Source organism: Coregonus lavaretus (assembly GCF_964263955.1).
Source record: "Coregonus lavaretus genome assembly, chromosome: 16".
Lineage (NCBI taxonomy): Eukaryota > Metazoa > Chordata > Actinopteri > Salmoniformes > Salmonidae > Coregonus > Coregonus lavaretus.
Window position 1 is genome coordinate 30,310,377 of NC_140003.1, and position 16,907 is coordinate 30,327,283.

A 16,907-nucleotide genomic window follows, 5' to 3' on the forward strand; every position below is an offset into this window, starting at 1 on the left:
GGTGACTAGGTGGCTAATGCTAATGTTAGCTAGCTGGCTAATGTTAGCTCTAGGGGTGAGCGTTAGGGGTTAAGGTTAGGAGTTAGGTTAAAAGGTTATGGTTAGGGAAAGGCTAAAATGCTAAAGTTGTCCGAGTGTATGTGACCACAGGGCCTGGGTAGTACCAGTCCTGACGCCTGAGAGGAGAGGACTGATAAAAAAAAAATGACAGGTTGATTTATGATCTGTCAGGAGTTTACAGCTAAATTAAAAACGATCATAGTACAACAGACAGAGAAACAGAGAGAAGAGAACAAGTGAGCGAAGGGAGAGAGAGAGTAGAGAGAGAGAGAGAGAGAGAGAGAGAGAGAGAGAGAGAGAGAGAGAAAGATGGTTACTTACGGGCCCTTCCCAACAATGCAGAGAGAAAGAAAATAGAGAAATATTAAAACACATAATAATAAAAGTAGTAATAGATACACAATGATTAATGATAACTTGGCTATATACAAGGGCTACCAGTTCAAGTCGATGTGCAGGGGTACGAGGTAATTGAGGTAAATATGTACAGTGGGGGAAAAAAGTATTTAGTCAGCCACCAATTGTGCAAGTTCTCCCACTTAAAAAGATGAGAGAGGCCTGTAATTTTCATCATAGGTACACGTCAACTATGACAGACAAAATGAGAATTTTTTTCTCCAGAAAATCACATTGTAGGATTTTTTATGAATTTATTTGCAAATTATGGTGGAAAATAAGTATTTGGTCAATAGCAAAAGTTTCTCAATACTTTGTTATATACCCTTTGTTGGCAATGACACAGGTCAAACGTTTTCTGTAAGTCTTCACAAGGTTTTCACACACTGTTGCTGATATTTTGGCCCATTCCTCCATGCAGATCTCCTCTAGAGCAGTGATGTTTTGGGGCTGTCGCTGGGCAACACGGACTTTCAACTCCCTCCAAAGATTTTCTATGGGGTTGAGATCTGGAGACTGGCTAGGCCACTCCAGGACCTTGAAATGCTTCTTACGAAGCTACTCCTTCGTTGCCCGGGCGGTGTGTTTGGGATCATTGTCATGCTGAAAGACCCAGCCACGTTTAATCTTCAATGCCCTTGCTGATGGAAGGAGGTTTTCACTCAAAATCTCACGATACATGGCCCCATTCATTCTTTCCTTTACACGGATCAGTCGTCCTGGTCCCTTTGCAGAAAAACAGCCCCAAAGCATGATGTTTCCACCCCCATGCTTCACAGTAGGTATGGTGTTCTTTGGATGCAACTCAGCATTCTTTGTCCTCCAAACACGACGAGTTGAGTTTTTACCAAAAAGTTCTATTTTGGTTTCATCTGACCATATGACATTCTCCCAATCCTCTTCTGGATCATCCAAATGCACTCTAGCAAACTTCAGATGGGCCTGGACATGTACTGGCTTAAGCAGGGGGACACGTCTGGCACTGCAGGATTTGAGTCCCTGGCGGCGTAGTGTGTTACTGATGGTAGGCTTTGTTACTTTGGTCCCAGCTCTCTGCAGGTCATTCACTAGGTCCCCCCGTGTGGTTCTGAGATTTTTGCTCACCGTTCTTGTGATCATTTTGACCCCACGGGGTGAGATCTTGCGTGGAGCCCCAGATCGAGGGAGATTATCAGTGGTCTTGTATGTCTTCCATTTCCTAATAATTGCTCCCACAGTTGATTTCTTCAAACCAAGCTGCTTACCTATTGCAGATTCAGTCTTCCCAGCCTGGTGCAGGTCTACAATTTTGTTTCTGGTGTCCTTTGACAGCTCTTTGGTCTTGGCCATAGTGGAGTTTGGAGTGTGACTGTTTGAGGTTGTGGACAGGTGTCTTTTATACTGATAACAAGTTCAAACAGGTGCCATTAATACAGTTAACGAGTGGAGGACAGAGGAGCCTCTTAAAGAAGAAGTTACAGGTCTGTGAGAGCCAGAAATCTTGCTTGTTTGTAGGTGACCAAATACTTATTTTCCACCATAATTTGCAAATAAATTCATAAAAAATCCTACAATGTGATTTTCTGGAGAAAAAAAATCTCAATTTGTCTGTCATAGTTGACGTGTACCTATGATGAAAATTACAGGCCTCTCTCATCTTTTTAAGTGGGAGAACTTGCACAGCTGGTGGCTGACTAAATACTTTTTTCCCCCACTGTACATATAGCTAGGAATAAAGTGACAGATAGTAAACAGTAGCGGCAGCGTATGTGATGAGTCAAAAAGTTAGTTCAAAAAGGGTCAGTGCAGATAGTTAAATAGTTAACCAAATAGCTACCTGGACTAACTATTTAGCAGTCTTATGGCTTGCGGGTAGAACCTGTTCAGTGTCCTGTTGGTTCCAGACTTGGTGCATCTGTACCACTTGCCGTGTGGAAGCAGAGAGATCAGTCTATGACTTGGGTGGCTCGAGTCTTTGACAATTTTTAGGGTCTTCCTCTGACACTGCCTGGTATAGAGGTCCTGGATGGCAGGGAGCTCGGCCCCAGTGATGTACTGGGCCGAACGCACTACCCTCTGTAGTGCCTTGCGGTCGGATGCCAAGCAGTTGCCATACCAAGTGTTGATGAAGCCAGTCAAGATGCTCTCAATTTTGCAGCTGTATAACGTTTTGAGGAACTGAGGGCCCATGCCAAGTCTTTTCAGCCTCCAAAGGGGGAAGAGGCGTTGTTGTGCGCTTTTCACAACTACAGTACCAGTCAAAAGTTTGGACACACCTACTCATTCAATGGTTTTTCTTAACTTTTACTATTTTCTACATTGTAGAATAATAGTGAAGACATCAAAACTATGAAATAACACATATCGAATCATGTAGTAACCAAGAAAGTGTTTTTATATTTGAGATTTTTCAAATAGCCACTCTTTGCCTTGATGACAGCTTTGCACACTCTTGGCATTCTCTCAACCAGCTTCACCTGGAATGTTTTTCCAACAGTCTTGAATGAGTTCCCACATATGCTTAGCACTTGTTGGCTGCTTTTTCTTTATTCTGCTGTCCGACTCATCCCAAACCATCTCAATTGGGTTGATGTCGGGGGATTGTGGAGGCCAGGTCATCTGATGCAGCACTCCATCACTCTCCTTCTTGGTAAAATAGCCCTTACACAGCTTGGAGGTGTGTTGGGTCATTGTCCTGTTGAAAAACAAATGATAGTCCCACTCAGCCCAAACCAGATGGGATGGCGTATCGCTGCAGAATGCTGTGGTAGCCATGCTGGTTAAGTGTGCCTTGAATTCTAAATAAATCACAGACAGTGTCACCAGCAAAGCACCCCCACACCATAACACCTCCTCCTCCATGCTTTGCGGTGGGAACTACACATGCGGAGATCATCCGTTCACCCACACCGTGTCTCACAAAGACACGGCGGTTGGAACCAAAAATCTCAAATTTGGACTCCAGACCAAAGGACACATTTCCACCGGTCTAATGTCCATTGCTCGTGTTTCTTGGCCCAAGCAAGTCTCTTCTTCTTATTGGTGTCCTTTAGTAGTGGTTTCTTTGCAGCAATTCGACCATGAAGGCCTGATTCACACAGTCTCCTCTGAACAGTTGATGTTGAAATGTGTCTGTGACTTGAACTCTGTGAAACATTTATTTGGGCTGCAATTTCTGAGGCTGGTAACTCTAATGAACTTATCCTCTGCAGCAGAGGTAACTCTGGGTCTTCCATTCCTGTGGTGGTCCTCATGAGAGCCAGTTTCATCATAGTGCTTGATGGTTTTTGCGACTGCACTTGAAGAAACTTTCAAAGTTCTTGAAATTTTCCGGATTGACTGACCTTCATATTTTAAAGTAATGATGGACTGTCGTTTCTCTTTGCTTATTTGAGCTGTTCTTGCCATAATATGGACTTGGTCTTTTACCAAATAGGGCTATCTTCTGTATACCCCCTCTACCTTGTCACAGCACAACTGATTGGCTCAAACGCATTAAGAAGGAAAGAAATTCCACAAATGAACTTTTAAGAAGGCACACCTGTTAATTGAAAGGCATTCCAGGTGACTACCTCATGAAGCTGGTTGAGAGAATGCCAAGAGTGTGCAAAGCTGTCATCAAGGCAAAGGGTGGCTATTTGAAGAATCTCAAATATAAAATATATTTTGATTTGTTGAACACTTTTTTCGTTACTACATGATTCCATATGTGTTATTTCATAGTTTTGATGTCTTCACTATTATTCTATAATGTTAAAAATAGTAAAAATAAATAAAAACCCTTGAATGAGTAGGTGTGTCCAAACTTTTGACTGGTAGTGTATGTTGGTGTGTTTGGAACATGATAGATCCTGCTCCACTACAGCCCCTTCGATGTGAATGGGGGTGTCCTCGGCTCTCCGTTTCCTGTAGTCCACGATCAGCTCCTTTGTCTTGCTGATGTTGAGGGAGAGGTTGTTGTCCTGGCACCACACTGCCAGGTCTCTGACCTCCTCCCTATAGGCTCCCTCATCATCATCAGTGATCAGGCCTACCACTGTCGTGTTGTCGGTAAACTTAATGATGGTGCTGGAGTCATGCGCGGCCACGCAGTCGTGGGTGAACAGGGAGTACAGGAGGGGACTAAGCACGCACCCCTGAGGGGTAAAGCATCATGAGGGACATGGCTTCCGTTAGATGAATTACCTGTGTAGTATGTGTGTAGTAACTCTGTTGTATCTGTGTGTTCCAGGCATGCTTACCAAAGTTGTGTCGTCAGGCAAAGTTCCCAGTGTCTCAACCACCATGTTCCCTCACCCTCACAAAGACTCCACAGGACAGGGTCACCTAGCAACCGCTCTCATCATCGCCATGTCAACCATCTTCATCATGGCCATTGCCATCGTCCTCATCATCATGTTTTATATCCTCAAAGCCAAGCCCAGCGGACAGGGTAACACTCACATACACACACAGTTTCAGTTGGGTTCCCTCCCTGTGTTAGATAGGACATCAGTGTGCACAATCACTAAACGTTCTCTCTCTCTGTGTGCAGCATGCTGCTCTGGTCAGGTGGTGAAGGCTGTGGAGGCTCAGACCAACAAACAAGAGGACAAGAAAGATGTTCCAGGTGAGACACTACAACACAGCTATACAAAATGCTACCTCAGGGAACAGAAAACCACACAATACAACACTCAATTAACATCATGCATAGTACCGGCTGGGGCCCCAGGCTTAATCTATAGTCTAGTCTATTACTAACATAAAGGCATTCTCATACGTGGTGGCTGTCTGTCATGCCTGGTGTCTGCGGGTTTGACACTGAGTGAGCGCAGTATGGTGGAATGTTTAGATTAAACTGTAGCACTAGCTGTAGGCCATCAGTGTTCCCCTCTCACAAACTATAATGTTAACAACTCATTCAGGGGTTATCTACCTCACAATAATACACCTACTGGTATCTCACATAGGCCTACCATTTTACCTCTGGTATGGCAATAGTTATACATACAGTCCTTTAGGTTTAGAAATCAACCTTGTGTATTTAGGTTTGCAAATTAAGAATCAAACGTAAGTGTTTTATTCACGAAACTGAATGTATGTTTACATTTTCTAAGTGTATTGGTGAAAGCAATACAAAGTGCGTGTTTATGTATTGGGGAAAGTGTGTGTGCGCGCATGTGTGTGTGTATTGAGCAGCTGTTTCGTAAGTCTCTATGATTGACATCTGTGGTATAGCTGGGAGCTATGAGTGTCTGTCTGATGTGGCGTCTCTGAGGCATAGTCCATCTAGGCTGGCAGTGTCAGACACTTACAGGCTTTAAACTTTCATGTGATTGCATTTGAACACTACAGTCCTGTAATTGATTCATTTAGAAAATAATGGGCCCTCTGTTCCCCTGGTTATTTTGATGATTGTTTCTGACTTTTACCATTATTCACGCAACTGTGTGAGAAATAACGTTTGATAAACAAAACAAAAAAGACCACATACAGACACACACAAACATCAACGACATCACAGCTGCTCAGACCCACCTGTTCTCAGCCCTATCTCCAGTGCCTGCACTACTCTACACCACATGTCCTCAAATATTGTTACTCTCCGTTGCGCACGCTTTTTCAATATTTTGATAAACTTTTGGACTTTATAGCATCGATTATTGAGTCATTGTTAGTTTTACACTTAAGACATGATATCATTGTGATGTAGAATTTGTGCATTTTGTCTCCTGTATAATACATTCTATACATTTGTTTATATTGGATTAAGTGTACATTTTTGTTAACTGTAATTTCATAGTTATGTTCCAACATTTCCTCAATCAATTCTTTTTAATTCTTGGTTCCAATATTTTATATATTTTTTCTAAGAGGTTGTCAGTTGGATATGCTCTCTGTAAGGTTTTGTTTATCTTACCTATCATATGAATATACTTTGCTGACTCAAATAAGATTCCCTCAAGATTGCTCTGATGTCCAAAAGATTTCAAATCAAAATTTAGTGATATTAAACTTTTAAGTTGCATGTATTTGAAAATATCTACATTGGTCAGTCCAAAATTGCTTTTTAATTCTGTCATGGAAATAAATTATTTCCTATTACCAAGTCATTTATGGTTTTTATGCCTTTAGTTTTCCGTATAAGGACCAATTTATCGGTGCATTCAGAAAAACTATCCAAGGATTGTTCCATAGGGTTGTGTTGTTTGGGAGTGATATTGGTTCTTGTAGAATACGTTTCATTTTCTTCCATATTGTTATAGTGTTCTTAACTATGACAATAAAGGTTAACTAGTTAAATAAAGGTTAAATAACAAATAAAAATAAACTATAAAGTTGTTAATGTTCTTAGCTTTATCCTTTGAAAATAGACATCTAAAAATATTCTGGGGATGAGCATACACATCTTCAATATGTACCAATTGTTACTCTTTAGTGCATTTAAATATGTCGCAAGTAAAAGCCTTGGGTGGCGAGTTGATACAATTCCAAGTCTGGAAGGTTAAAACCACTCTCAGACTTAGGGAGATGTAAAACGTATTTTTCATTCATTCTATGAGTTTTATTTTCCCATATAAAGTATGTTATGGCCAAGTAAACTTTTTTTAAAGAATGTCTTCGGTGGGGTGATTGGTATTACCGAGAATAAATGTAAAAACTTTGGGAGCCATGCTATTCTGAAGAGGTTTATTCTGCCTGTAAGATTTATGGGAAGATTGTTCCATTTAAATAGATCTGCTTTCATATTGTTGAGTAATGGGATATCTTTAATACACTATATATACAAATTAGTGGATTCGGCTATTTCAGCCACATCCGTTGCGGACAGGTGTATAAAATCGAGCACACAGCCATGCAATCTCCATAGACAAACATTAGCAGTAGAATGGCCTTACTAAAGAGCTCAGTGATTTTTAACGTGGCACCGTCATAGGATGCCACCTTTCCAACAAGTCAGTACGTCACATGTCTGCCCTGCTAGAGCTGCCCCGGTCAACTGTAAGTGTTGTTATTGTGAAGTGGAAACGTCTAGGAGCAACAACTGCTCAGCCATGAAGTGGTAGGCCACACAAGCTCACAGAACGGGACCGCCGAGTGCTGAACTGCGTAGCGCGTAAAAATGGTCTGTCCTCGGTTGCAACACTCACTACAGAGTTCCAAACTGCCTCTGGAAGCAATGTCAGCACAAGAACTGTTCATTGGGAGCTTCATGAAATGGGTTTCCATGGCTGAGCAGCTGCACACAAGCCTAAAATCACCATGGCAACGCCAAGCGTCAGCTGGAGTGGTGTAAAGCTCGCCGCCATTGGACTCTGGACCAGCGGAAACGTGTTCTCTGGAGTGATGAATCACGCTTCACCATCTGACAGTCCGATGGCCGAATCTGGGTTTGGCGGATGCCAGGAGAACGCTACCTGCCCCAATGCATAGTGCCAACTGTAAAGTTTGGTGGAGGAGGAATAATGGTCTGGGGCTGTTTTTCATGGTTCGGGCTAGGCCCCTTAGTTCCAGTGAAGGGAAATCTTAACGCTACAGCAGACAATGACACTATAGACAATTCTGTGCTTCCAACTTTGTGGCAACAGTTTGTGGAAGAACATGACTGACCTGCACAGAGCACTGACCTCAACCCCATCGAACACCTTTGGGATGAATTGGAACGGCGACTGTGAGCCAGGCCTAATCGCCCAACATCAGTGCCCGTCCTCACTAATGCTCTTGTGGATGAATGGAAGCAAGTCCCCGCAGCAATGTTCCAACATCTAGTGGAAAGCCTTCCCAGAAGGCAAAGGGGGGACCAACTCCATATTAATGCCCATGATTTTGGAATGAGATGTTCGATGAGCAGGTGTCCACACACTTTTGCTTGTAGTGTATTTGTTGATTGTGTCACTTATTAAGCATCCTAATTTATATATTTTATAAATTTATTTTTTATTTATTTCAGACAACGTTGTAATTTTCTCTGAAAAGGATGAATTCGACAAACTCAAACCCACGCCTCCGAAGACGGTGAAAAGGTAAGGTATCCTGATCACCAGCACACATGACACATCAAACTGAACAGACAAACGCAAATGATGTGTATTGGTTACCAATATCGTTCAGATCATGTTTGGGTCTGTCTGTATGTGTTTGTGCGTTTGAGTGTGTTTGTGTGCTTGTCTGCAAGCGTGTTTGTGTGCATGTGTGTGTGTGTGTAGGGATTGACTGGGGGCCTCAGAGACAGAGAGGTTCTTTTATCTGTTTTTCGGGATCTGCCCATAATTACACTACCACAGGACAAGTCACTGCAGCAGAGCATCGCTGCTAGCCCTTTTAGTGGGGAGACAGTGTGTGTATGTGCCCCCTTGTGTGGGTCATGGAAAAACTGAGGATTTTTCTGAAGCAAAGTGATTCTGGCTTTGGAGGGTGAACTAGCTGAGCACAGATTGGCCCTGGAGGAGGGATGGAGAAGGGTGTGGGGGAGATATATAGAGAGAGAATGAGAGAGGGGAGGGTGGGTAGGAGAGAGAGAGGCAAAGAGAAGTGAAGAGAGATAGAGAGATAATGACTCTATAGCCCAGCCAAACCCTAAACCCTTCCCCTCTCTGTCCTCTCCTCTCCTCCCTTTGTCTGTCTGTCTGTCTGTCTGTCTGTCTGTCTGTCTGTCTGTCTGTCTGTCTGTCTCAACCCCACACTAGCATACAATGAAGCCTTTCTTTATGACAGACAGACAGGTATAGCAAGGAGAAGATACATACACACTCATGTAAACATGGGTAGACACAGAGGATGAGTTTGTGTCATACACACAGTATCACAAGTCATATGTACACACACTGTATATGGTCTGTATGACCTATTCACATGTCAACACACACGATAGCACACACATTAACATTAGCATTACATCACCTAGCCAGACTCAGTAGTGGTAAACAATGTGGCTAGCTGCATGCCAGAGGATGTACTAACTCACTGTCTTAGCTGCCTGAGTGGGTGTAGGGTGACTAGGAAACAATGCCTGTCTGTGTGTGTGTGTGTGTGTGTGTGTGTGTGTGTGTGTGTGTGAGAGCGTGCATGTGCCTGTGAAACAATGCTATTGTGTGCGCATCTCTGAGAATCTTTGTCAACAAGGTGTTTTTGGGAGAACTTCCCAGTGTTACACACACTGTCAATAGCATTCTGTGGATCTGACGCTAAATATGTAATCTAAAACATGAGGCTATTTGCAGTATAACAATAAGGATGAAGCTACAGCACATTAGAATAACTAGACACTGCAAAATATCAGTTGATAAGGTCATGAAGGCTTACTGTTATTATGCTGACTGATATTGAGTTTTGACAACTCAACTTCCTTTTCTCTGTCCTCCCCAGTGAGAATGATGCATCGTCAGAGAACGAGCAGCTGTTGAGTCGTAGTATGGACAGTGATGAGGAGGCAGCCTTGGAGAGGCAGGGAGCGGCTGATCCTAACCCCAGCCTCTGTCTCCTGAACCTGGGCAATAAGCCGGACCTCTGCCTGCTCTCTCTAGGGCTCCTCGACAGGGATAAGACTGGATCCAACCCCACCAGCCCTATCAACGCTAACAACATTAGCAATGGCAACGCTAACATCATCAATAACAACAACAACAACAAGGCTACAGGGGTGAGAGAGATCACAGTCATTCACATCTAACTATGTACTTTTACAATGTATTGCAATGTAATTACTTTATAACTTACTCAACCTTTCGCTCTCTCTCTTCCTACAGATTCAGAGCCGGAGGAAAAAGATCCTGGATCTGTATGCTAGAGCCTGCAGTGTGGCCGAGGGTGAGTACTTACAAGTACACCCCCGGGCTTCAGCCCTATAGAACTACCCTTCGACTGTCTAGCGAAGGAAACTTGTATGCTGGACTCTTGCCACAACACACATCCCTAACCCTCCCTTCCTCTCCCCAGGTCTGAGTCCTACAGAACTACCATTTGACTGTCTGGAGAAGGCCAGTCGTATGCTGAGCTCCTCCTACAGTAGCGAGGCAGCCGTGGTGAAGACCTGGAGACACCTGGCAGAGAGCTTTGGCCTGAAGAGGGATGAGATCGGAGGGATGAGTGACGGCCTGCAGCTGTTTGAAAGGATCAGTACAGCCGGCTACAGCATCCCAGACCTGCTCACCAGACTGGTGCAGATAGAGAGACTGGATGCTGTGGAGTCACTGTGTTCTGATGTACTGGGAGGAGGAGACACACACACTGTTCCTCTGTCCTCACCGCGCTGTGCAAGCGTCTGACTCCCACACACACTCATACACACATGAACACACGTTTATGCACAGATGCAGTACACCCATGTGCACATGCCCACACACATACATTCACAAACAAACACCTGTACCCCTCCACATGAAGGATGTCAGTAGGCCTTCCTAGATTTCAGATCGCTCTCCTTCTATTTCTCTCTCGTCTCTCTGTCTCCCTCTGGCAATGGACTGGCAATTAACTGCGCTGGACGCCTCGACAAAAGCTTTTTATAACAAAAAATATAAATATTTTATATAAATTACATTTTATAATGAGATTTTGAAAATGGCATAAAGGACCTCTTCTCTGCCAGGATCCCCATGGACCCAGATCCTCTCATACCCCGCCTGCCCCCACCGCTCCCCCAGCAGTCAGCTGCTACCGCTGGCTCTAATTGATTGACTTGTGGCAGTCTGATCTAATAACGTTGTGGTTTACAGTCAAGACTTTCAGCACCTAATTAACCACTAAAACCAATGAACCAGTAAAGACCAGATGCCAGAGGCCATTAAAGAGACTGCTTAGCTTACAGACTAGGCCTTCTGCAGCCTGAGAAATGCAGGAAGACAGGACTCCAGGAGACCCAGCGCTGCACTACGCTATGGTCAGCCTGGCTCTGATGCTATGCGGGGTGATGCCACAGGACGGCAGCCATTTTGTGCCATTCAGCATATATCAGCTAATGGTGATAAGCTCCTAGCTACAGACGTTTCAGGAACAAGAGAATGTGTGTTTGGCTTATATTGTTTTAATGGTGGCTTTCTATACCTCCATGTATACTGTTTCTATTGAGTGACTGGGGAGGCACAATCCCATCTCTCAGTGTGTTTTCACTGCTCTGGTGTTTCAATTTAGCCACGTTTAAAGGGGCTGGACTCCGGTAGTGTATATGAATCATAAATGTGCATGTACAATGCTCATCATTTAGCAGGTATCCATAATAGCTTATTTTAGTTGATCCTTGTTCATTCCAATCCAAACACAGCGTCAGATGGCTAGTAGTTTAGGGAGGTTGTTTAATGACAGAAGATGATTGACTGTACTGTATGTACAGAACCTGGTTCTTTTACCTCAGTATCACAAAGCTCCACAGATTAGACTATAGAAAAAAAACTATTTTTCATGGAAACAAATGTAAGTGTATATATAACTTATTATTGTACATACTGTATGCATCAATAAAGAAGTATCAATTTAAAGAGTCCATGATTTTATTTATTTTGATTAAGATAAACAGATAACAGGATATTTTGACGCTTTAACAAAGGTTTTGTTAACAGTTATTCCAATAATAATACCACTTATTTTCCCTCTTGTAGTTTACATAAATGATGTCATGTGTTCTGTTGTCGTAAAACTATTCTCTCAAAGAAGAGGAATCTGCTGGAATAGCCAATTACCATAGATCTCAGATTACTCGAGAGGTTTACACTACAGCCGGTATTGGTGGAAACCTGGTTACTCTATATCTATTTCAGTATGACATCATGACATCAGACCTTGAAGCATCATATGTACCCTAACCAGGCTCTGCCATGCTAGTCTGTCTGCCAAGACATCACACAGCCATCGTTTGTGATAAATCATGATGTCCATCTCTCTACTGGCCTGAGATGTGAGGTGTACAGAGAATAGACTGTCAGCTGTGACGAGGCTGGAGTACACTTGGATCATCAGATTTCAAATAGCTCAGCTAGAGAGAATTCTTTTCTACTTAGGTGTGGGTGTTTCAGGCCCCTGAGGGCCAGTTATTAGTGCTTGACTTAGCGTGAGTGTAACGAGGTGAGACAGAGAGCTGGACTCCTGAGGGCAGGGAGTGCCAACAAACAGTCAAGCTTCATACAGCTCAGCTAGTTACTGTACCTGCTAACACACACACACCTACCAGTTGCCTACCAGTTTCCTTCCACTGTGAACACCAACAGTTGCTCACTAACACCTAACACACACACACCTAACACAAGCATGCACACACATACACATTTTCCACCATTACATACTTGCTTCTTCTTATTCCCAAACAGGGCTCCAGCTTGTTTCATACAGTGGGGAAAAAAAGTATTTAGTCAGCCACCAATTGTGCAAGTTCTCCCACTTAAAAAGATGAGAGAGGCCTGTAATTTTCATCATAGGTACACGTCAACTATGACAGACAAAATGAAGAAAAAAAAATCCAGAAAATCACATTGTAGGATTTTTAATGAATTTATTTGCAAATTAGGGTGGAAAATAAGTATTTGGTCAATAACAAAAGTTTCTCAATACTTTGTTATATACCCTTTGTTGGCAATGACACAGGTCAAATGTTTTCTGTAAGTCTTCACAAGGTTTTCACACACTGTTGCTGGTATTTTGGCCCATTCCTCCATGCAGATCTCCTCTAGAGCAGTGATGTTTTGGGGCTGTCGCTGGGCAACACGGACTTTCAACTCCCTCCAAAGATTTTCTATGGGGTTGAGATCTGGAGACTGGCTAGGCCACTCCAGGACCTTGAAATGCTTCTTACGAAGCCACTCCTTCGTTGCCCGGGCGGTGTGTTTGGGATCATTGTCATGCTGAAAGACCCAGCCACGTTTCATCTTCAATGCCCTTGCTGATGGAAGGAGGTTTTCACTCAAAATCTCACGATACATGGCCCCATTCATTCTTTCCTTTACACGGATCAGTCGTCCTGGTCCCTTTGCAGAAAAACAGCCCCAGAGCATGATGTTTCCACCCCCATGCTTCACAGTAGGTATGGTGTTCTTTGGATGCAACTCAGCATTGAGTTTTTACCAAAAAGTTCTATTTTGGTTTCATCTGACCATATGACATTCTCCCAATCCTCTTCTGGATCATCCAAATGCACTCTTGCAAACTTCAGACGGGCTTGGACATGTACTGGCTTAAGCAGGGGGACACGTCTGGCACTGCAGGATTTGAGTCCCTGGCGGCGTAGTGTGTTACTGATGGTAGGCTTTGTTACTTTGGTCCCAGCTCTCTGCAGGTCATTCACTAGGTCCCCCCGTGTGGTTCTGAGATTTTTGCTCACCGTTCTTGTGATCATTTTGACCCCACGGGGTGAGATCTTGCGTGGAGCCCCAGATCGAGGGAGATTATCAGTGGTCTTGTATGTCTTCCATTTCCTAATAATTGCTCCCACAGTTGATTTCTTCAAACCAAGCTGCTTACCTATTGCAGATTCAGTCTTCCCAGCCTGGTGCAGGTCTACAATTTTGTTTCTGGTGTCCTTTGACAGCTCTTTGGTCTTGGCCATAGTGGAGTTTGGATTGTGACTGTTTGAGGTTGTGGACAGGTGTCTTTTATACTGATAACAAGTTCAAACAGGTGCCATTAATACGGGTAACGAGTGGAGGACAGAGGAGCCTCTTAAAGAAGAAGTTACAGGTCTGTGAGAGCCAGAAATCTTGCTTGTTTGTAGGTGACCAAATACTTGTTTTCCACCATAATTTGCAAATAAATTAATTAAAAATCCTACAATGTGATTTTCTGGATATTTTTTTCTCAATTTGTCTGTCATAGTTGGCGTGTACCTATGATGAAAATTACAGGCCTCTCTCATCTTTTTAAGTGGGAGAACTTGCACAGCTGGTGGCTGACTAAATACGTTTTCCCCCACTGTATATCTCATACATCCTATATCTTTATGTTGCTAGTACAGTGACATCCTATATCCTAATGTTGGTCCAGTAGTATCTATTGATTATACACTGCTCAAAAAAATAAAGGGAACACTTAAACAACACAATGTAACTCCAAGTCAATCACACTTCTGTGAAATCAAACTGTCCAACACTGATTGACAATAAATGTCACATGCTGTTGTGCAAATGGAATAGACAACAGGTGGAAATTATAGGCAATTAGCAAGACACCTCCAATAAAGGACTGGTTTTGCAGGTGGTGACCACAGACAAATTCTCAGTTCCTATGCTTCCTGGCTGATGTTTTGGTCACTTTTGAATGCTGGCGGTGCTTTCACTCTAGTGGTAGCATGAGACGGAGTCTACAACCCACACAAGTGGCTCAGGTAGTGCAGCTCATCCAGGATGGCACATCAATGCGAGCTGTGGCAAGAAGGTTTGCTGTGTCTGTCAGCGTAGTGTCCAGAGCATGGAGGCGCTACCAGGAGACAGGCCAGTACATCAGGAGACGTGGAGGAGGCCGTAGGAGGGCAACAACCCAGCAGCAGGACTGCTACCTCCGCCTTTGTGCAAGGAGGAGCAGGAGGAGCACTGCCAGAGCCCTGCAAAATGACCTCCAGCAGGCCACAAATGTGCATGTGTCTGCTCAAACGGTCAGAAACAGACTCCATGAGGGTGGTATGAGGGCCCGACGTCCACAGGTGGGGGTTGTGCTTACAGCCCAACACCGTGCAGGACGTTTGGCATTTGCCAGAGAACACCAAGATTGGCAAATTCGCCATTGGCGCCCTGTGCTCTTCACAGATGAAAGCAGGTTCACACTGAGCACATGTGACAGATGTGACAGAACGTTCTGGAGACGCCGTGGAGAACGTTCTGCTGCCTGCAACATCCTCCAGCATGACCGGTTTGGCGGTGGGTCAGTCATGGTGTGGGGTGGCATTTCTTTGGGGGGCCGCACAGCCCTCCATGTGCTCGCCAGAGGTAGCCTGACTGTCATTAGGTACCGAGATGAGATCCTCAGACCCCTTGTGAGACCATATGCTGGTGCGGTTGGCCCTGGGTTCCTCCTAATGCAAGACAATGCTAGACCTCATGTGGCTGAAGTGTGTCAGCAGTTCCTGCAAGAGGAAGGCATTGATGCTATGGACTGGCCCGCCCGTTCCCCAGACCTGAATCCAATTGAGCACATCTGGGACATCATGTCTCGCTCCATCCACCAACGCCACGTTGCACCACAGACTGTCCAGGAGTTGGCGGATGCTTTAGTCCAGGTCTGGGAGGAGATCCCTCAGGAGACCATCCGCCACCTCATCAGGAGCATGCCCAGGCGTTGTAGGGAGGTCATACAGGCACGTGGAGGCCACACACACTACTGAGCCTCATTTTGACTTGTTTTAAGGACATTACATCAAAGTTGGATCAGCCTGTAGTGTGGTTTTCCACTTTAATTTTGAGGGTGACTCCAAATCCAGACCTCCATGGGTTGATAAATTTGATTTCCATTGATAATTTTTGTGTGATTTTGTTGTCAGCACATTCAACTATGTAAAGAAAAAAGTATTTAATAAGATTATTTCATTCATTCAGATCTAGGATGTGTTATTTTAGTGTTCCCTTAATTTTTTTGAGCAGTGTATAATGAATGCCAGTTGCTGTCTAATCCCAGAACATGCAGGGAAAAATCCAACACTGTGGATGTCATTAATTATTAATCACTGTCAGACAAATATGGGAAACAATGTATTATCCCTAGCCAACCAAGGTATGCAGCAGCATAGAGATAACTTTAGGAGGAAAAACATACTCACTACTCACTACACAGTCCTTCACCAGATATAAAGAGCCTTCTAGCATGCATGTTGCATAATCCAAACAAGCCTTTATCCAACATTACAGCACAATGACAGACAGCTTACATTAGAAGCAGAGGCAGCAGAGGATAGGGCATCTGAGGACTAATGTGTTAAACTAGTGCTGTATCAACTAGCTACTGTCTGTTAGTCTCTCCGGTTCTGACCTACACTACATTACCAAAAGTATGTGGACACCTGCTCGTCGAATATCTCATTCCAAAATCACAGGCATTAATATGGAGTAGGTCCCGCCGTTGCTGCTATAACAGCCTCCACTCTTCTGGGAAGGCTTTCCACTAGATGTTGGAACGTTGCTGCGTGGACTTGCTTCCATTCAGCCACAAGAGCATTAGTGGGTCGGGCACTGATGTTGGGCGATTAGGCCTGGCTCGCAGTCGGCTTTCCAATTTATCCCAAAGGTGTTCGATGGGGTTGAGGTCAGTTCTCTGTGAAGGCAAGTCATGTTCTTCCACACCGATCTCAACAAACCATTTCTGTATGGACCTCGCTTTGTGCACAGGGGCATTGTCATGCTGAAACAGGAAAGGGCCTTCCCCAAACTGTTGCCACAAAGATGGAAGCACAGAATCGTCTAGAATGTCATTGTATGCTGTAGCGTTAAGATTTCCCTTCACTGGAACAAAGGGGCCTAGCCCAAACCATGAAAAACAGCACCAGACCATTATTCCTCCTCCACCAAACTTTACAGTTGGCA

At 43.9% G+C, this 16,907-nt stretch overlaps 1 protein-coding gene across 1 annotated transcript; it reads left to right on the forward strand.

The window, feature by feature from the left end:
• Positions 1 to 4,668: 4,668 nt before the first annotated feature.
• On the forward strand, positions 4,669 to 10,682 carry LOC311143586 (tumor necrosis factor receptor superfamily member EDAR-like; the record flags this gene model as incomplete). The annotated part of the gene is made up of 6 exons (XM_084179437.1): positions 4,669 to 4,867; positions 4,970 to 5,044; positions 8,369 to 8,441; positions 9,784 to 10,057; positions 10,164 to 10,224; positions 10,354 to 10,682. The coding sequence occupies 6 exons, from the start codon at positions 4,669 to 4,671 to the stop codon at positions 10,680 to 10,682; spliced, it is 1,011 nt and encodes a 336-aa protein (XP_084035563.1).
• Positions 10,683 to 16,907: the final 6,225 nt, after the last annotated feature.